The 21,724-nt window shown below is 50.6% G+C and overlaps 1 protein-coding gene across 6 annotated transcripts in view; it reads left to right on the plus strand.

Moving 5' to 3' along the window:
* DLGAP4 (DLG associated protein 4) overlaps window positions 1–21,724 on the plus strand; it is a 79,124-nt gene that overhangs the window by 24,756 nt on the left and 32,644 nt on the right. The window contains exon 1 of one of the 6 annotated variants that reach the window (XM_072944167.1): window positions 9,142–9,375. The exons of the other annotated variants lie outside the window; for them this stretch is intronic. Within the exon in view, the coding sequence (XP_072800268.1) occupies window positions 9,165–9,375 (211 nt within the window). The 5' untranslated portion in view covers window positions 9,142–9,164. Of the gene's footprint in view, window positions 1–9,141; window positions 9,376–21,724 lie in introns of those variants that run through there. 6 annotated transcript variants of the gene reach the window in all.

Here is a 21,724-nt window from a genome sequence, read left to right on the forward strand (position 1 = left end):
GCCAGTGCTTGAGCTGGGCCTCTATACCAGACATGTTCAGCATCTTAAACAAACTGTTCCAGGGAATAGAGTTAGTGTGGGTTTTGGGGCCACAAACACCTGGTTTTAATTGGTCTCCATCAGTTAGTCACTCCTTTGTAATCTTGAGCACGTTATTTTCTTTGAGCATATTCCTCATCTGGACTCAAGATAATCATATTTACACTGCAGGATTCTAATGAGGATTGAGATTCTGTAGAGAAAAACACCTAGTACACAGTAGGTACTTAATGAATGTAAACTTTCACTTCCCAATATCTGGGTCCCTTTTCTCTTTGTGGGAACAAGACCGAGGTCTAGCCTTTCCCTTCACCTGCTGTGGTTGGGGTTCAGGTAGCAAAGAAAGCACCTTCTGGCTGTTCTAGTAAATCATAGCAGTAATCCCCTAATCTCTCACTTGCTGTGGGAGATGTTGTGTAATCTGCCAGGCTCTTTCCTTACCATTGTTCCTCACAACAGTCCTAGGGGGAAGTCAGAAGCCTGTGGAGTTCTCCCTGTTTCATAGGTAAATGAAGAATAGGGGGCCCGGAGTAGGCTTGTACCCAGGCCTTTTGACTTTTCTTCCCGCACAACCTGCAGCATTGCTCCAAATTGATTGCTGCTGCCTGGTAGCCTACGCCTCAGGCCGCCTTCTCTGTATCTGGCATCTGTTCTGCAAGGATGGTTTGCTTGACGTTTCCCTGGCCTCTGAGCTCATCTCAAATTTAAATGGAACTATCTTGAAGTTGGGTAGGGACTGAGTCACCACCTTCCCTGGCTTTCTCATCCTGAGCAGCTGCCAGACACACCCAGAGGGCCACTGCCATAGACCTGCTGGTTGTCGACCCCACACACAACAGGCTTTCCTCTCAGAAGCTCCGATGGGCTCAGGAGTGTCCCTCTCTGGGCTTTCAGGGGAAGGCTGCAGAGGTGGCTCCAGACATATTTCTTCATGCTCAGGGATCTGGAAGCACAAGCCACATTGAGCACTTGTTGCCTGGCCTCTCCTGCTCCAAGCCTTTGTTTGTGCTGTACCCTCCCCCGAGGTGGTCCCCCTCTCCCTTTGAGGCCCACATTGTCAAATGCTACCTCCTCTAGGAAGTCTCTGATTGCTTCCTCTGGCGTCAGACTGGATTCAGTCCCAGGTCTGTACTTGCTGGAAGTGTGACCTCGGAGGTCACTTTACCTCTCTTTGCCTCAGTTTCCTCAAATGTAAAATTTAGGGTTCCTCATCTTTAAAAAGTTCAGGTTCCTCACCAGGGTTTCTCTCTCCCCAGGGATTCTCATTTGTCAGGTCTAGGGGCAGGAATCAGCTTTTTAAAACGGCCCTCTGGAGGAGTCTGACGCTGAGAGCTTGTGGGCTGCACTCCAGGGAAAGCTGAACTGAGAGTTTCCTGGGTTGGTATTACAGTTTGGCTTGTCCCTGCTGTGTGACCTGGGATTGATCGACTTTCTGCACGTTAGTTTTCTGCCTTGTCAGATTGGGATGGAAATACCTTCCTCACAGGTTGCTCTGAGGATGAGAACTTGTGTCGTAAAGGCCCCTCAGGAAGTGGGAATTTGTCTGCTGCACTGCCATCCACAGGTGGCCGGGACCGTGCTAAGTGGTGTATGGCATTATCGCACTGCATTATTGCAACAATCCTGATATGGGTCCCAGTATTATCCCTGTTTTACAGGTGAGGAGACTGGCCGCCTGTCATGGTCATTGTTTCAGGCAGGATTGGTTGTTTCCAGAAGCAGGTTACCCTTCCCCTGCTCAGCCGTGGCAGCAGACACTGTTGGACCTGGCCAGGGTAAGGGCTGTGGAATGGAACACCTGGGCAGGAATGCAGTCCAGTTGACAACAGGAACTTAATGAGATTAACGAGGTGTACAGGATGTGAGTGCTTCTCAGATTCCCAAATTTCCCTGCCCTGGCTGTGGCTGCCTCCCCTCCCTCCACCTGTGTTGGAATCAGCTGGTTCCTCACCCACCTGGAACTCCTGGAAACAAGGCTACCTTAAAGACAAATGAAATCCATGTTGTAGAGCTTGAATGTTACTGTTTCTTGTTTCACTGCAAGAAGCAGGCCCAGGGAGGGGAAGGGGCAGGGACGTGCCTAGGATCCCAGAACAAGACCGTGTCAGGGCCAGGTGAGAACCATAGCCCTGCCTCCCTACGCAGGTCTCCCTCGTTTCTCTATCCCTGGCCTGTATCGCCCTGGGGAGAGCTGCGTCACGGAGGATAGTTTGGCCAGTGACTAGGACAAGGACAAGAGAAGTGGTCCCTAGTGTTTGGAGCTAGACTCGTCTCAGCCTGGAGCTGAATTGGGCTTGGAAAACACTTTCTGACCACGGACCTGCCCTCTCAGCCCTGGGCCAGGCTCCGAAAGAATGGGAAGGACCAGACAGGGCCTCTGCCCCAGGAACTTACGGTCTGACAAGGGAAACAAGGCCTACAATTATGAGAGACTGTGTGACAGTCTGTAATTAAGCATCTACTGAAGAAAAGCATTGTCTGAGAAGGAAGAAGTGAGCGTGAGCCAGAGGAAACAAGAGCCCTTGTGAGGAGGGCTGGATTCGCAGAGACCAACCTTAAGGCTGACATTCTTGGGAATGGGTTCTGCTAAAGCAGAGGTGGAGGGCTGGACAAGGTAAGCACATATTTGTGGAAACAGTGAGTAGACTAGGTTTGCTGATGCATCAGGGCTCTGGATGAGAAACCTGGGAGAAACCCGGAGGTTATAGGCAGCGTTGAACATGAGCTGGAAAGCAGAGGCATAGGGGAGCCACAGAAGGTTTTAGAGCAGGGGTAGCACAACTGAGGGGATTTTTTCCAAGATGGGTCAGGCTGGGTGAATTGGAATGAATGAAAATGACGACAGGGAGGAAGCTTTGCAAGCATCCAGAAGAAAGGAGAGGGCGAGGTTCAGGTGGAGCCTGTGGGAGTGGGAAGGGCCGGTTGGGGTAGTGAGGATGTTGTGCTCCCTGAGGAAAGCCCAGCCAGGGGCCTGGTGGGCCAGCAGGAAAGATGTTGGGTATTGCTGCTTTAAGCAGGAAATAACAGTCAGCACATTGCTTGTACACCTGCTCTATGCCTGGCTCTGTGCCAGGGCCTCCATGGGCGCGGTCATGAAATCCTTACAACAAGCCCAAGGCAGGAGGACTTACCATCCCCACTTTACAGATAAAGAACATGTGACTCAGGCCCAAGGCTGACTGTGAATGCTGGCTCTTCCCACAATTTAGCTTTGCTTCTTGGGAAGGAGTCTTCTACTGTTAGGGTCCCAGGAATCTGAGCCTCCTTGCCCCTTGAACTGGGGACATGAAATACATGCCCTAAAGCCCACAAACCGCTGCTTTCTGAAGACCTGGAAGGTTGGGACTGGATGCCAACTCAGAATTTCTTCAAGATGGGAGAGTCAGTGAATTGAAGGGCCTTCACATCAGCAGTTTTACTCGCCAGGCTGCGAGCAGCCTCTGGAACTGGGTCTGGTGTGTGTCTAGTCCAGCAGTGGGCACGTCCATGACTGGGCCCATTGGGATTCTCAGCCAGCCCCCACCAGATAGGATGTTTCCTGGCCCAGTCAGAGGAATCAGTCACCCACAAAGGCAGGAAGGAACTTGTCCAAGGTGCTCTCGGCACAGGAGAGCCAGGTGATGGAGCCCAGTTCCCGTATCCCAGGCTGCAGCCAGGGATACCCATTGGGCAGAGAGAAGGGGAAGGGGACTGGTACTTACTAAGTGGCTACCCTGGGGAAGCAGCTGTGGTTGGTCACAGTGTGCAGCTAGGAAACTGATGACCAGTCATTCTCCTCTCTGTGCCCCCTTGAGCAGGGCCTTGGCCTGGGATCATGAGGCAGAGCAACCACATGGCAGGCACAGCCTCCATGCTCTGCTCACACCACTCCCCTCTTTTCTCCAGTAAAACCCCTCACAATCCATATGCCAGTCTCTTTGGCAAATACACTCTGAGCCCTGCTATGTGCAGGGTACAGTTGTAACTGCACTGATGTTTTTCATACCAAAATCAGGACAGAGGTTTTGATGAAGGATTTGGGGTTTTGGAACAGACACAGCCTGAGAAATACCATTTAGACATTGGAACAGTGAACTAGAGCAACCTGTGCTGTCTCTCTCAATTGAAGTAATTCATTCTACTAACACCTTACCATTCACCAGGTACTTTCTTGTAAATTTGATCACTCCCATGTATATTCAGCCTTTTACTTTGTTTTCAGCACATTGATTCTGGGTCCTTAATGTTTGAGTAGCCTATATTTGCAAAGCATTTTCATCCACCTTATCTCGGGAGACCCTTATACAACCTTGGGAGCTTGTCACCCTCGTTTTCCAGAAAGTGATTTGACCACGATCACTCTGGGATTCACTGGCTGAGCTGTTCATTTATTCAGCGAATATTTACTAAGTGCCTGCTGTGTGCCAGGTGGTGAGCTGGCCCTGGGGATACAGTGGCAAGCAGAGCAGTCTATAGCTTCTTACCTGTCCAAGTCCACAGAATCATCAGGTCTAGCCAGGATCCACCCTAGCGCTCCTGGGCTCTTTCCACTGCAGCCCCTGTAGTCTTTGCCTGTGGCTTAGATCTAGACTGTTGTAGCCTGTGAGCCTTCAGCCTGGAGCATCATAGTAGAAGCAAGCCAAGGCAGAAGTCTCTGCAAACTGAACTTCAGAAGTGACAAAAGAGGTCTTCAAGAATGACTTAATTATTAACAAGAAAGTGAGGAAGGGCATCTCATCAGAAGACCATCTGCTCCTCCCCAGAGGGGAGGAAGTCGCCCAAAGACTGCTGTACCTAAGATCCTGGCCTGAATTTTCTGCAGCTTCCAAGTATTTGATTACAGTCTGCACAGGTGTAGAGCCCTGTGGCCATGTGCTAAGCTGGGGATCCTCCCTGCCTCCTTTAATATTAAATGAGATGAAATAAAGGCAGATCTTAGGATATCAGTCTGGAAAAGACTCTGGCTCTGCCTCCTCACATCTCATGAGTGGAAACCAAGCGCAGAGAGGAAGGAACTTGCCAGGATCCCATGCTGAGAGAGACATTTCTTCCCCTTCCCCTGTCTTACCCGCCTTCCTTCCTGTAGAAACTCTCCCCTCACAGCTGTACCTGTTCAACATTCAAAGCCCTCTTCAAATCTTTCCTGTGCCTTTAGGCCAGATTTTTCCTGAGTCTTCCCTGATGCTTTCTCCCCTGCATGGAGCGCGGTGGTGTCCAGGCTGCCTCCACCTACTCTGAGGCTGACCGCCTGTTCCACAAGCCTAACCCAGCAGCCCTTGAGGAGACTTCAAAATCAAGGTGTCTGTGCCCTGCTTCCAGGAAGTCTGATGCCTAAGACCTAGAGGGAAGCTTCTTTAAGTACATTTTGCTGGAGTTATTTTTTTATGTGCAAAAATTGTACTTTTATTGAGAAAGCAATACATGTATGTGGTTAAACATTTCAAACTTTGTAGGAAAAAAAGTGGTGAAAAAATTAGTGTCTTTCCCACCTAGGCTCCTGGATAATCACTGTGAACAGTCTTGATGTTTCCTTCCAGAAATACTCTGCATGTGCGGGCAGCTATGGTAGTACATCCTTTTTATTACACAAATAGTGGTATGTTCTCTACCTACTGCCTGCTGTTCTGTACCTTGTCTTCACACAAGGCTGTCTCTGTTGTAGCTTATTCCCGTGGGCACACATGATCAATGGCCTCCTTTTCCATGGCCGCATGGCACTCCATTGACAGAGATACCACCCGACAGTCTTCTACTCAAAAATGTTAGGTTGTTCCCAGTCTTACTACTAGGAGCAGTGCTGCAGCGAGCACCCTTCCCCACCTGTCCGTGTACATGTGTCGCTTTAGGAGCCATTCCTGCAAGTAGAATTTACGCACCTAAAGTTCTGTCAGGTATTTTCAAATTGCCTTCTTCTGCATTCTGAAAATCTATGTATTTTTTAAAGCACCCTGTCCCTGTCTCTGGATTCAAGTTCATTTCCTTGGTTACGAACCTGACTATTCTAATCCAGCCCAGAGAGGGAAAGGGGGTTGGCCAGTGTCATACAGAAATCCTCAGCCAATGAGATGTCTCCAGAGAAAGGTGCAGATGGGAGAAAGTGAGGAATGAAGGGAAGAAGTGGGCTGGAGGGACGTCAGAAGTGGAGCCAGGGCTGAGGGGAAGGGGTTCTGTTAACAGGTACCTTAGGACCTGTTTGTGACTTGATCTCCAGGGAGAGATGTCAGTCTTCCTCACACCCTCCCCCTACTGTGTCCACCTTCCTGCGCTTCTCTGTGCATGCTGCACCTGCTTGGCAGCAGCTGGGCTGGTGAGCTCATTCATCCAGGAAATGTTTACTGAGCTCCTGAATCCAGTGCTGGCTTTGCCACTATGTCCCTGTACTTTTCTGAGCCTCGGTTTTTCTCATCTGAGGGGTGGGGAGACTCATCCCTGCCTTTCTCATGTTACCAGGCCTAGTAGGAAGCTTTGGTAAATCAGCTAGTGGGGAAACACCATAAAGCAGATTACAGTGGTCTCAGCTAGACACTGTTCTAGGCACCCTGGGGTCAGCAGAGTGAAGTTTGGACCAGTCCTGGGTAGCCTACGAGTTTTGGGGCAGCTGTTGGTGAGTGTCACCTCATGTATGCCAAGACAGGGTCAGGCTCGTGCCTAGGGTCTTCCTGAATTTGCTCTGTCCCAAGGCCTGCTCGGATAAAGGAATTCAGTTGACAGGTTGGGAAGAGGTAGTCAGGGAGACGAGCAGGGTCTCCACACAGCAGCCAGAATTTTGCCTCCTCCCAGAAGCCAACAGTAACGCCCCTTAGGATCCCCTACCAGTCATTTCTGCAGCTTCTTTTCAGTCCTCGTTGGTGGAAGGGATGAGGAAGGAGAAGTTCTATCATTTTTTCTAGTTTAAAATGACACTTTAAATCACTCGCCTAGCTCCTCCCTTCTGTTTTATCATTGGGGAAACCAAGGCCTGTGGTTGAGGGCCTCCTCCCCTGAGTTTCCCAGTGAGTCAACAGCCTCACCAGGATTAGAAGCCAGATATTCAGCCCTCCCAGGCCTTAACTCTCACCATCTTTCTCACATCGTTCCAGTCTTTAGTTTCACTTTGGGGTTAAAAACCAAAGTGAAAGAAAAAGGTAAAGCCGGAAGCGGCCGCTTCAGACCCAGCCCTGGCTGGGCCTGGCCCTGGGGGACCCAGGCCGAGCTTACCTCACTAGGAGGGAAGCAGACCTCTTCCACACCGGTTCCCACCCTTGTTCTGGAGGCCTGGCTGGGGTGGGGGCCGGGCGGGGCCCCGCGGGGAGAGGCGCCAGGCTGTAGACGGGCGGTGGCCTTCTGGCCCAGCCAGCCACTGTCTGGGAGACGGCCAGTTCAACAGGTTCCCTAGTAAAGTAAGCCTCACTTGGGTGTGGCCCCAGGTGGGGAGCTGCAGCCTTTTAAACTCCCGTCCTTCCGGGACAGGGCTGAGCTGAAGCTGGACCTGTGTTGGCCTGGGAAATCAATCCTGGCCTCCCCAATTCAGCTTTCACAGAACATTTCCAGCCTCCCTGAAGGTAAGAGCTAGGGCCCTGTCTCCAACAAGAAAACTTAATCTTTCAGCCACTGTGGGCACTTACCTCAACCCCTGGTAGTTTCTTCTTAAGGACCCAGATGACCTAAAAGCCTTTTGTCCTGGTTCCTTTCCCAGATCCAGGGACTTGGAAAGGACAGGGTATGGGGGAGCAGGAGCCATGCTTCTTGCTGAGTTGATAGGTGGCTGCCGACAAGACCCTTCCCAGCTCTGGACCTCGGATTCCCTATTTGTTTCTTGGCAGGAGCCAGTTCCTTCAAGCTCTGCTATTTAGTCAGATCAATTTGGTCCCTCAGAAGCTGCCAAGAATGTATCATAACACGCTGGTTGGTTGACTTGTGTATTTCAAAGATTAGCTGTTGTCTAACTGACTGGGGTCTCAAGTTCCTGTTTCTTTGTGCTTTTTCTGAGGAAATCCTCAGCCTTGCCAAAGTAGATATGGTAACAGTTTCATTGCTTCAACAAATAGGATTTTTGTCTACCTCTCCTCTTCTCTGCACAATCCTCAAGTCCCCAGGCACAGAGCCATGTTGGTTCAAGTCCACTCCCTGAGGGCACACGCTGAGCACACAGTGATCTGCAGGTTGTTGTTGAGTGACTGCATCGATGGCCCACACCTGGTCATGCTGCTCCCACACAATGCAGAAACAAGCATTCATAAAGCCCAGCTGTGTGTGGAAGCCCACATACCAAAGGCCTTGCAGCCTCGTAGTTCAGAGCATAGCTCTGGAGTGACACTGCCGGAGTTCAGATCCTGGGCTGCCACCTGGAGCTGTGAGGCTTTGGCAAGTTGCTTAATCTCTCGGGCCTCAGTTTCTTTACCTGTAGAATAGAGGTGATAATATTACCTGACACAAGTTACAGCATGAGGACAGGAGAATGTGTGTAAAGCACTCAGCACAATGCCTGCTATAGAGGAAGCACTTAAGAAATGTTAGCTCCTGCTCTTACTGATATCCAAGGGGAGAGAGAAGACTGGAAATATTTAAAGACTGTCCATGTCCCATGCCTGGAAAGATGTCAGTGGACTAAGTGGGGTGTTTGGAGGAGTCAGTCATTTGATGGCTCTTTGAGTGTGGGGCTCTGATGGGGAATATGGAGTGAATTAAGGCAGGCTTTAGAGAGGAGGTGACCTTCAGGACCTCAGGAACTGGGTAGGCTCCAAGTGGATAGAGATTTTGAGGAGAGGCTACCTAGGGTGGGGGAGGGGAGACAGAGGTGAGCCGTCCAGGGGTCTGGGGAGCTGAGATCAGGCTAGAAAAGCCTCCCCAGAGCTGTCAGAGTCCACCAGGCATACAGAGCCAGGGTTTATCTCTGCAGGATCATCACCCCACTGGGGCACTTTCCTACCGGGGGCCATGATGAGGAGTCCGCTATTGAGTGTGCTGTGAATACATTTACTAGTTCCAGCCTCTCCTGGAACTTCCTTGCCTTCCCAAGCTTCCCACGCTTCATGACGTGGCTGTTGCCCTGCACGGGGCGTGGTAGCAGTCAGGAGGTGTCTGCCTGCGGGGGTAGGAGGAGCGGGCACCTATCAAAGCAGGGCTCCCAGTGCTACTGCTGCCCCAGCAGTTTCCTCAAATGGGGCATGTGCAGCAGCGCGTGGGAACAGTCCACGGGACGAGGTCTTGGGTCCATCCCAGCCAGCTCCTCCTCACCCACCTCCACTTCTTTCCAAACAATCAGCCATTCATGCCAGGTGCTGAGCCAGGGGAGGAGAGGGAACAAGACAAACTTGGTCTGTTTCCTCATGGAGCTTCTGTCCAGCTTGGAGACCCCATCCAAGCAGGATACACAAGGTACTGTCTAAGTGAGATAAGAGCCCTGAGGGAAACAAATAGTTGCTGAGAGGCACCTATTCAGAGAGGATGGGAGAGGCATCTCTGGGAAGGTGAGGTGGAGGATGGGAAGGAGGCAGATGGGGAACGGCAGGGGGCAAGACCCTGAGGTGGAGAGGGTGTGGAGTGTTGAGGGAACTGGGAGAGGTATGGGTTATGTCTGGAGGGGTCTGCTCACCCAGTAGGAGCCAGAGGTATGATAATGAAAGTAGTACAAGTGATTTTGTTTTACAATTAACATCAAAACTTCCAAGTACTTACCTTTATTAAATTGGTTCTCATACTGATCATTAGTCCTCTAGAAAAGGCGTCTTTAGCACACCCTGTTTGTTGCTGCTGCTTCACAGTTCACAAAGCCCTGCCTGTTGCCTCTGTTGCTGAGGGAGGCCAGTTGGAGTTACTGCTGTTTTTAGAAATGATGGAACAGAGAGGTGAAATGATTTGTCCAGAGTCACACAGCTTAATCAAGATTTGGAGTCCTGATTCACTGCTCTTACTGTTCTACCAGCTGCTTTGTTAGTTACTAAGGCCAAAGTAGAAGTTTTTATTCCTTTTTTAGCCAGGTTGCCGTTCCAGAATAGGTCGGTTTAAAAGTTTTGGTGTAGAATGGTATAATAGTAATTGCGTTAAGGCAATGAGATTAAAATGACTTTTTAACTATTTTCTGTAATGTTATACAGTGTATTTAGAGGGTTTTTTTTAAGTTTTTAATTTTTCTAAATTTCCACACAGTCTCCCATCCAGCTTCTTTCCAAGGATCTGTGATACTTACACATCCATCACTGCCCTTGTAGACCTCCAGTCTTTTTAATTTTCTATTTGAATTTTTTTCTATTTGTTTTATTTCTGTTTCCTGAATATCAGGAAAGAGATTGTAGGCAAATTATTAATCAGCCCCTGCTCACAAATACATTTAACTCAAATCAGAAATTTTAAAAAAATTCATGCTTAAAGTAGCTTTAAATATTTTATTTTGTGACTCATGGATTTGGGGTGAAAAAGATCAAAGCAATATGATAGCTAGGGCTTGTTTATAGAGAATTCCTCAGTGGACTCTTCACTAGCCCATTTTTAAAAATTATGTTAAAATACATAAAACAAAAATATACCACTTAAACTATATTAACTGCACAGTTCAGTGGTATTAAGTACATTCACATTGTTCTATAGCTATCACCATCCTCCATCTCCAGAATTCTTTTCATCTTGCAAAAATGAAACTCTATACCCATTAAACAACTCCCATTCCCTCCTGCCCCCAGCCCTAGAAACCATCCTTCTACTTTCTGTCTATGTGAATTTGACTGTTCCAGGTTCCTCATTCACTAGCACATTTTAAGGAGATACATTTGAAAGGGGAAGTGGGTGGTATCTCTGAATAATGAACTGTTGTAGTTAACTCTCCAAGTTAATGCACACTGCAACTCCAAGCTCTATGTGGCTGTGTTCCAGCAGAGTTTTTGAAAGGCTGCTCATCTCCTGGGAGGGCTTTTCCTACAGAGGCAGCCTTGGTTCCAGTGCCCGTGATGGCTGTGTGGAGCCTGGCCACAACTTCAGGATCCTTCTGAACACAGGCAGGTACTGCCAGTCAACCAGAAGTAGCACACCCAGTGGAACCTGTGCCATCCCCAACCTGGTGCAGTGCCCAGCTTTTACAGATGGGTGTCCTGGGAGGGGAAGGGACCACTTGAGGGGCAAGTGATGTCACAGGTCTCTTTGTGAGAGCAGAAAAGGGCCTGGCAGGACAGCCCAAAACCTGGGGAGGTGATTAGTATGCTTACAAAAACATCCGAGCAGAGCAGCTCCCAGAGGTTAGAAGTTGTCAAGGTGAAGTCTGCTTTCTTAAAGTGTTTTTCGGGATGCTGGCTTGGGCTTGGGGTCTTTGTAAAAGTGTACTCTAGAAGTGTAAAAATGTACTCAGATTCTGCCAGCAGAAGGGAGATCAAACTTGTCTTTCTACAGTGACTTCTAAGCTTTGTGGGAATGTCTGTGTCAGTCTCCTTGTCAGCGAACTTGTATTTTTGTTGTGAGACTGGGTGCTGTGAAGATTGTATTCTGGAGATTGAAACCTGGAGGGTTTGCTCTCGCTTAGCAGATAGAACATGACTTGCTGTGTGACACTGAGCAAATCCCTCAACCTCTCTGAGCCTCTGCTTCAGCAGCACAAGGGGAGATGGTGAAAACATCTCCTTGTGGAGATCAAATATAAGATGCAGGGGTGAGGACCTCAGACAGTGGCTGGGCCACTGCCATAGCCACCAATTCCTGAGCAGATGATAAACACCATTAACTGTGATGGTTAGCCACTAATGTTCAGTCAGTCCTTACAGTGTGTCTCACACTGCCATTGTTGGGGCAGGGTTCTGTGGACAGGTTGGGGGGTTGGCGACCTTCCCTTGTATAGGTGTTCTTTCAAAGAGATCTTCCCAAATGTCAACATGAGCTTTTAGAGGTGGTTGGGAGAGAAAAGTCGAGTAGGGAGGGACATGGGGGCATGAGTGGGGAAACCTGTAGTCACAGCTTGTCCCAGCGCCTCTGTCTTCTGCTTGCCAAGTCACCCCTCAGAGACTCTCCCCTGCTGCTGTGTCCTCAGGGTCTTCCTGCAGGCATGTACCACTTTTGGGGTGAAATCAGGGATAGGGTCCTACCTTATAAGTGTCAACAGGCATTCGCCTGGCACCCCTTCTGGGTGCCCCAGGTATGGGAACCATGTGGTCCCTGTCTTCAGAGGGTTCAGGGTCTAAGGAGAGAAGAAAAGTAAACAGACCCGTAAAGCAGTGTGATGACCAAGGCCTCTAGCACATCTAAACCTGGGGGGCTGACCCAGTGAGAGGCGCCAGGTGGGTGCAGGGGGACAGTCCTGGACAGTCAGGATGCCGTGGAGGGAGTACCACTGGAATGGAAACCTGAAGGAGGAGGCAAAATCAGGGAGAAGAAGGGGTGTTGCAGGCAGGGAGCAGCAGGTGCAAAGGCCTGGACTCTGAGAACAGGAGGTGTTGGTGTGAAGAGGGTGGCAGAGAGAAGTTAAGAGGGGTGCTTGGCAAGGCAGAGACACCAGAGGACACTACCCTAAAATACTAGAATGGTGATGCAAGCGTGGCATGGAGTGGGCGGGCAGCTGGGGTCCTCAGTGCCCTGTCTGAGGACCCCAGCTGCCCACCTGGAGGGACATGTCCCTGGAGGAACATGGGTCCTCACTTCTGCCCCAGGCCGGGAACCCCCAGCTTCTGGCCCACAGAGTTCTCAGAGGGCCTGGGACTGGATGTCTGCTCTGCAGGCCCCTTGCTCACAAGGGCCCTTCAGTCAATTGTAATGACAGCTCCTCACCTACCAAGCCCTTTCCCACCTGTCTTCCCAAGAAACTCTCACAGCAGCCCTAGGGCAGTGGACAGGGCAAGCCAGAATTGTTCCCATTTTACAGATGAGTGAGAGTGAGAACCTCGGAGCCTTTATCATACAGTGAGTGCGGGAACAGTGCTCAGACGCAGGGCCTCCTGACCTACAAGGCCATGTCTGTAACCCAGCAGTAGGTATTAGGAGGGTGGGTGGACAGCAGGGTTAGCAAGTGTCAGCTGGTCTCATATTCTGAAGACAGGTTTATCATCTCAGGTAGGGACTCTGTCCTGCCAGACTTCCCAGAGGAAGGAGTTTTAAGCCCTGACCGCGCTGTCTGAGGCCCTGGAGTTAGTCCTCATATCATTTCCCCTGTAGCTAGGCTGTCTGAACATTCCTCTCTCTCTTACTTGTTCATGACGATTCTCTGGAGGCAAAAAAATTTTGAACTATGAATGTCACACACCAAAATGAAGTCTAAAGTCACGTCCAGAACTGGGTGTGAAGTAGGCAGACAAAGAAAGAACATCTCATGCCTGGAAGGAGTCTTTTTAAAAGGAGCACCTGTGGGAGCTTGAGTCCCTCCCTGCATCCGTTGTGCCTATGTCCAGCTGAGCTGGCCGCCTTCCCAGCAGCTTTGCCCCTTAGGAAGTGCCTCCTTATAATGAGGCAAAATCTGCTCCCCCTGAACACCCCCTTGTCGCCCCTCTGGTTGTACTGTGACAACCTGGACCAAGTGTCTATGTGTCAGTCTTCTAGGTTTCTGAAGATAGTAGCCGTGCCCTTCTGAGTTGCCTCTTCCATTCTCTCCAAGCCGTCCTTCGTGTTGAACTAGACACGGCTCATGGTGCACATGTCACACCCCATCTGTGGCAAATGTGTGACGGCCCTCACTATCAGTCACAACACTTTCAGTCAGTTCCAGGCTTTCTCCTGCAGTACTGCACGTGGCTCCGCCCAGTCAGTAGTTTTTATTGTGAGTTTCTTGACAAGGACTTCTCCTGGGTCCCTAGTGCCCACCCAGGGCCCAGTGTGCAGCTTCCCTTTTATAAATCAGCACTTATTGTAATGGAATAGGGGTGGGTGGATTTGAGACTTCTCCCTGTGCAGATTGCCCCCTTCTCATCAGGCTTCAGTTTGGCGCTGTCCCTTGTCCATAATCGCCAACAGTACCAACAGCATTGTCCAGAGTCCAGTGGGGCTGCCCCCTCCCTGATCCTGCGCCTTCCTCTGTTAGTGTAGCCTAGACCGTGTCTACAGTCAGCTGGAGTCACTTAGGCATTTTTCTACATGTCTGCTTTCTTGTGTAATTGTGCAACTTGGGATCCTGAACTCAGGATCTTAATATAAGCTCTGAGGACTGGGCCCTCTCCCTTCCTGTGTCCCTTTCCGCAGGCCTGGCATCGAGGCAGGTGGCCTGGCCTGGGCTGACCTGAGCTGAACTCACGGTTTTCCCCATTCACTTCTGCACCGTTCATTTTGTCCCATCTCTTGGCCGCCCAGGGTTCTTGGCTCCTGGCTCTGTCACCCGATATGCCACCTGTCACTCCAGGCACAGTGAATGAGCCTGTTAGCACCATCTTTCTATTCTGGGATCCGCTTGGTCATTCAGAACGATGAAAGAGGCCAGCAGTCGAGGTGCACAGGGCCTGGCAGCGTCTGGCTTTGCATACTGGACACAGGGGCCTGTGACAGCTTGTAAAAACCCGGGCTTTTGTGACCCATCACCAGGGTTTGACGTCAGCTCTCCAGAAGTGAAGGTGGCTTTTTGAGGCTCTTTCTTCTAAGTAGTACTTCCCAGGCTGGGCTCCTGGGATCCTAGGGCTTTGGAAAGACAGCAGTGAGGTCCACATGCTGGAGCCAGTATTTGAAAAGCCAAATAGTATTTGAAAAGCCAAATATTAGATTCTCCACCCCACCCCATTCCCCCACAAGGCCAAGCGGGGCTGTACCCATCAAGTTTTTGTGTTGGACTGGAGCCATACAGCCCTGTAACTCTGGCTACTTTCTCCTACTTGTCAGCACCCCCTTCTAGTGTTTATAGCTTTCATATACAACAAGAAAATCATGATTCAGTAACTGCTGCTTGGAAGCTGGCATCTCTTTAAAGCTTGGACTCCCAGGGGTGGTGGTAATAAGGTGTCCTCGGGGGTAGGGCAGGGGCCTCAGCACAGCTGCTGGCAGGGCTAACTCTGCCGGCAGGTCTCTGGGGATACATAAAAGGACGTTTGCGGCAGATTCCAACACAGAATGGACATGAGGGTGAATGTTGCCTGACAGGTTGCTTACTGGATATAGTTGCAGTAATGGTGGAAATATTTCTTGAGAAACAGCATGCTATTTGGGGTCCCCTGGTCAGGGACTTGAGATGGGGCTCAGCCACAGATGGGTACCTCCCTGAATGCCTGGAGCTGGTGGTCTCCAGGCTGAGAGGCAGGGATGTTGCAGGGGGACAGGGAACACACCCACATTCAGAGCCCTGGGCAAGGTCCCTGCTCTGCCACCTGCTCCTCGGGGAGTACATTTGCCTTTCTGATCCTCAGTTTCCTCATTTGTACTATGACGGAGTTGAATTGGTCTAGTGGGTGTCAAAATATCATGTGAGAATTCCACATGGAGGGAAAAAAAGGAAAACAGAGCTGCTCTGAGGGACCTGGCCTGGGGAGGGAATCAGAAAGTTTTCCCCAGGCCCCCAGAAGCTGGCTTGAAAATCACTGGAATAGCTATCTATTTGGACCCTAGAATTTGGAGGCTCCCCACATCCTCGTTCCAGTCCCAGCTGTGTGACCTAGGACGGGTGGCCTCACCTCTCTGGGCTCTGCTCTGAAGCTGTCAGACACCCATTTCAGAGGTTCTGGTGTTTCTGGTGAGAGGGTCACAGTGTCTGGGACCACATGTCTGGAGGGGAAGGGCAGCTGTGGGTGGCAGTGGTCACAGGCAGGCAGAGCGCCTTTTTCTTCAAGTGGTGGGGCTCTGGTCTGGAGCCCCAGGCCTCTGCCCTCATGGCCAGCAGAGCCAGAGGCTGCCACCATCTAACCCATTCAGAGGAAATTGCCAAACCCTGCTTGAGGACCCAGGAATAGGGTCCTGACTGGGGAACTGGCCTGGCCAGGATTTCAGCCAGGCCCTGCTAGGTGGCACCTAACTCCAGCCCTGGGCAGTGTGGTGAAGCAGTAGCTACAAGGCTGGCTCTGGAATCAGAAAGCCTGAGCTCAGATCCTGGCTGTGTGACCTTGGGCTGTTCACTGCTCCCTGAGCCTCACTTTTTCCCTCTTTGAAGTGGGACTGCTAGGCCTGGGAAAGAGTTGATGAGCTGATACAGTTAAAGCTCTTCATGCTAGGCTGACTCATAGCTGGCCCTCGATCAGGGGAGATGCCCTGGAGCTTGTGAAGTCCCCTACCCCGCAGCTTCCTGTCCTCAGAGAATCGGCTGACCTGAACTGTGGGTCCATCTGGAGGGCATTGCCTAACCCATCCTCCAGCCCCTCTGGCCTGAGCATACCAGGACAGAATCTCCTCATATCTTTGTCCCCAACTGGGGTGTGAGCAGGGCTTCTAAGGGGCAGCTGTCTCTGGAAGGGGGTAAAGGGTGTTGCCCCAGCAACCAAGCAGGTCCCTCTCAAGCAGCTGGTCCAGGCCCATGAAGGGAGGCAGCCATCTGTGCTCTGGATGGGCCCCCCCCCCCAACACCTCGCCCTGGTGCCAAGAGCCTGCAACCACACCTGGCCTGACGACCAGAAGGGGCTTCTCTTCTTTCTCCGGGCAGACCTGAGACACCACCAGAAGGGCCTCCTGCTGCCTTGATTTCAAGGTTTCCGAGGGGGCGGCTCTTGTGGACAGGCTTCCTAGGGAGCAGGGGGAGAAGGTCTGGAGCTCAGGGAGCTTGGAGGTCTGAGGGCAGCTGTTGAGCAGTCAGAGGCCTGTGTGCCCCAGGCCACACTGGCAGGCAGACACGTACCTATGCAGTGTTTTTAAAACTTTGAATTAACTAACTTCATTTTTAAATTTAGAGGTTTTATTTATTTTTCAGTCCAGATTTCTGGCTTCTGTCACCCAGGTCTCCACATGACAGCTGTGGGCCAGAGGAGTTAGATGCCTGGTCTCTTGTAGATGTTTAAACTTGGGACGCCCATTCAGGGTCAACCCACTTAGCTGGGGAAACTGAGGCCCAGGAAGAACTAGACCCTGTGCAAGGTACAAAGCCCACCATGGCCTCCCAGAGCAGGCTTTTCTACACTGCCACTCTTAAAAACTAAAAGCCTGTTCTCTCATCTATAAAACATCAGTGATAATTATCTCCCCTCCCAGGCCTGTGTCTGGAGTAAAGTAGTACCTGGCCCAGGGCTCACTCGGTCATGATTCTTTTAAATCTGTACATATGATACTCCGTGCCTGGAAGATGTTGCTGGAAGCACTGCTTGCTTGCTTTCTCTGTCACCTTTCAGAAATGGTTATTTTTCAAACTGTTCCTGATGCCCAGTGCTTAGGATTTGTTGAGCTCTCGTCCCTATGGCCTCATTGCCAAACTTCAAGCAGAGTTGCTCGAAGCCTTACCTCTCACCAGATTGTGTTCCTGTAGTGTGTGTGTGTGTGTGTGTGTGTGTATTGGGGGCTGACCTGCAGGGAGATCATAGTGCTCACACTGGACGTTAGATTCTAACTCAAGAGTCAGGGGTAAATCATTCTGCTTCCCTGAGCCTCAGTCTGCCCAACTGTTAAGTAGGGATTTGTTCATTCATTCAACAAATAGTTACTGAGCCCAGCCATATATTGAGCCTGGTACAGAGAAAGCATTGTGGTTTTATAAGGTATTTGGGGTCCCTACTCTCGGAAATCTATATTAGATACTCAGAATCTCTATTTGCCAGGGGAGAGAGACAAAAGACAAGTGAAGCAGTAAGTTGATCAGTGCTTGATGAAACAAACAAGGCCCTCAAAGAAGGAATAACAACTTTAGGCAGGGCAGTCGGGGGGACCCTCATTGAGAACGTGACCCCTGAGCCAAGGCCTGAATGGGAAGCTGAGATGAGAGCAGGATGGGAAGAAGTAGGTGTGCAGAAATGTGGTGGGGATCATCCCAGAAAGAGAACAGCAGGCTCAAAGGCCCTGAGGTGGGCGCATGCTTGGAGCATTTGAGAAATAGCAAAGAGGATGGTGTGGCTGGAGTGGAATGAGCGAGGGAAAAGTACAGGCACTGAGGCTGGAGAAGGGAGTGGGCCAGTTCCTGTTGTAGGCCAAGGTAGGCAACTTCATGGAGTAGGGAACCTTTGAAAAGCTTTAGAAAAGGGAGGCAGTAATCCAATTTGTACTTTTAAAAAACTCCTCAGGCTCCTGTCTGGATAGTGATCATGGGTGAGTTGGGCCACTAACAAAGCAGGGAGGCCAGGGGGTAGAAAGTGCAGCCTAGACCAGGCCTGTGGGATGGAGAGAAGCCCAGCTCTGTGACATGTGCTTTTGTGTGCAGGAGGGACAAGGCCTTGCAGATGGGGGAGGCATAAGAAGAGGGGGGTGAGGATCCCCAGGCCTCTGGAGTGTGACTGAGTGCATGGGGTCCCCTCTCTAGGAGAGCAAGGCTGACGTGGGGGAGGAGAGGTTCAGATTCATTCTGGACACACTCAGCTTGAGATGGCCTTGGCACCTCATGCAGAGCTGCCTAGTGTGCTGGGCTATTGAGATAGTGATATGCCCTCCTACTGCCATCAGGTCTGCCTGTGGTAAAACCTTCTGACTGCAGGCCGGTTTGAAGGGACTTCGTGAGCTCTGCTGCGGGCAGGAAGAAGATAACACTGTTACCACTGTCACCACTGTCCAAGCAGCCCCAGGAAACCAAGGACCCTATCTGAGAAGAGGCAGCCCTCTCTCGGGCCCCCTTGTCTTTTCTTCACCAGCTAAATTATCTAAATTCCACTTTGCCAGGCTGGGCCCTACTGGCATCTGTCTTCCCATGCCTTGGGCTGTCCTTCTCTACTCCTTTGCTCAAAGGATTGTGAGCCTCATCTGGAAAACAGGATACTGGCAGACCTACCTCACATACCTGTTCTGAGGATTCATTTGGCCACAGTACAGTCCATTTTTGTTATTCACAATTGTTGGGTTCATAATGTCTCTCAAACTCTGAGTTAGCAAATACTGAACCATTGCTCCTGTGGGACATACAGAGTCCCTGCATCTCCACCAACCACCAACAGAAACCACCAAGGTTTTTGTTAAAGACACCTTATTTAATATATTGTTGACTTATCAACATGGAACTTGGCCAACAGCACCATAACTCACACCTGAACAAAGGTTGTCTGGCACGTGTGTTTTCTCCATAAGGCACACCACAACCTTCTTGCACTTAGGAACGCAGGATAGCACTTCAGCTCTATGATTGGGGGCCATTTCAGACAGAAATCACTACCACCAACAATAACCAAAAAAAACGAGAAAAATGTGAAAACACAACACTAAACAGACCAGGAAAAGGATACTCATTTACAGTACAAGCTGAAACGAAAAAGGCAATGTTACCTTGTTCAGCTGGGAACCTGTGCATTGGACAACTCAGATTTTCAAGCTCTGTGCATGTCTGCAAGCGAGAGCCCCAAGAGTATTGATTTGGAGGTTACAGATAAATCTCAGCAAGTAGGCGAGTTTGCAGATACAGAATCGTGAATAATAATAAGGACCGACTGTACACCGAGTGCTTGCTCAGTAAGGTTAGCGTTGGAATCCTTACCAACAGGAGTGCATCCTGGCTTCTGGACAGGGCTCCAAGGGCAGAGTCAGGACTCCCTGAGCTTTGTGGTTTTGTCTTCCCCAGGGTATCACCTTTGTATCCTCTTGGCTCCTGTGGACTTTCAGCTCTGAGGCAGGTGCAGTTTCTAGAAGTCCTGAGTTCCCCCACTGAAGTGTTTATTCCAATGCCTCTGAGTAGGTGGTGGCACCATTTAAACAAGGCAGTGGTATGGTTGGATTCCTCAGGTGGCCCACTGACCAGAGTGGAAAAGGGACAGGAAAGGCAAGACAGGAGGTTGGGGGCTAGGGAGCAGCAGTGTGGGGAGTCTAGGGGAGACTGGCTCTAGATGGGGGAGAAGGGAGGGATGGGAGAGGCATTTAGGAAGCCCCTGGTTGTAGGCAGTGGGGAGGATCCCCAGGAGGCTGTTGGGGTGAGAGGTGCTACCAGTCCCTCTTGCTGGAGTTTGAAATTAAAGTTTGATGCTGCTAACTCTTAAGTCACAGTAAGGGAGGTGACTTCCAGGCTGACCCGGGGTGGGGGGCACATGGGCCATCAACAGGAAAGTGGCTCTGAGAGGGCAGTCTGTTCTCAATCCTGACCTAGTTGCTTGGAATTCTCTCCCAGCTTCCTCTGCCTTGGGGGAAGAAGCAGGGAAGGAGGAAGGAATTTGAGGCTGGGTGGGCGGGAGCCTTGAGTTCTGTTTTTACCATAGCGCACAAGTAAGCTGCCCGATTTAGCTGCGTGGTTTGACAGGTTACTCTGTGTCCTCCAGATCTCTGGGGAGTTGGAGCCACAGCCACTCCTCTCAGCATCTAAGCTCTGATTGGCCAACTTATATACCCTGACATCAAAAAAACTGTGGAAGCAAATTCACTCTGATCTGGTAAATAGAATTTGCTGGATAAAATCTTGGGCAGAAGGCAGAAATGAGACAAAGGGAGCTTCTAGTTAGAAGAAGCAAGGATTTGTGCACTGTGGAGCAGGGAGGCTGGGCTGGATGTCTGGGGCCGGGGGCCGATGGCATAACACAACTGTATCCTGTCTGAGCCTTGGCGTGAGGGACGGACATGGCCAAGACCAGGGCAGGGAAGCATGTGGCCCGAGGGCGGCAGCTCAGCGTGCACACGCTGCTGGGGCTCAGCCGATGCCTCACTCAGGATCTTTGAAAATATGCACAAGGACCAGCTGGAGGAGATAGTCACATTGGAGTGCCATTCAGCCCTAAGTTTCCTGGGCAAATCTGAAAGTTTTCTAGAGTATCTGGACAAAGATTTGGACCCACATGTTGTATTGATGTGAATTGTGGCACACAGAATGTCTCCCAAGGGCAGGGAGGGCCGCAGTCATGCCCTGACTAGGTCCAACATCTTGAGTCTCAGAGGTACTTGCCTCCCTCTAAAGTTTAATTGGCAAATGATGGTTGTGCACCCTCTGGGCCGGACACTGGCTGCTGACGCTCGGGGAATACACTCTCAGTTGGAGATGTGGCCACAGCCCCAAGTGCTCCAGCTGCCCACAGAGAAAGGAGAGGGTCAGACTCTGCCTGGGCCAGAAAAAGCTGGAGAGGGAGGGACTGACCAGAGAATGAGAAGCATGGAGGATGAGAAAAGGGGTTCTGGCAGAAACAGTGCACGTGCAATGGCTTTGGCGCATGAAGAGTGTGGTGTGTTTGGGAAAGGGTGCGTTGTTCTCTGGAGCTGGAAAGATCATGCTAAGGGTGTGGAAGGGTGGGAGATGAAGCTGTAGGGATGGATGGGTGGGACCAAGCAGAGAGGGCTTTGCATTTGGGAGGGGGCTAGAACCTCGGGTACTAAAGTGTTGGGAGCCTTCACTGTGGTTAAATCTTGATTTTTGGCAACTGAGGGGTTTTTGTAGCAATGATGAGGTTCATTTTCTTAATTCAACAAAAGTTTATTGAGAGCTTTCTATGCTTGAGATGTTACCCTGGGCCTGGGATGTGACCTGCCGTGCCAAGACAGACAGAGTTCCCCAACCACCCCAGGGCTGTAACCGTCAGCAAGTAAATGCCTAGATGAGCTGCTGACAAATGTGACAGGTGTTCTGATGGAGGTACTGGGTGATGGAGGGGAGGGGGCAGTCAGGGGACGCCTCCCGGAGGAAGTAATATTTGAAACATGTAAGGAGCTGAGAGAACCTTTTTAGGTAGAGAGACTAGCCTGTATAAAGGCCCCGAGGTGGGAGGAAGTGTGGTTGGTGTAAGGAACACTAAGTGGCTAGATTGTGATGTCCGAAGGC

Source organism: Vicugna pacos, chromosome 19, assembly GCF_048564905.1.
Source record: "Vicugna pacos chromosome 19, VicPac4, whole genome shotgun sequence".
NCBI lineage: Eukaryota > Metazoa > Chordata > Mammalia > Artiodactyla > Camelidae > Vicugna > Vicugna pacos.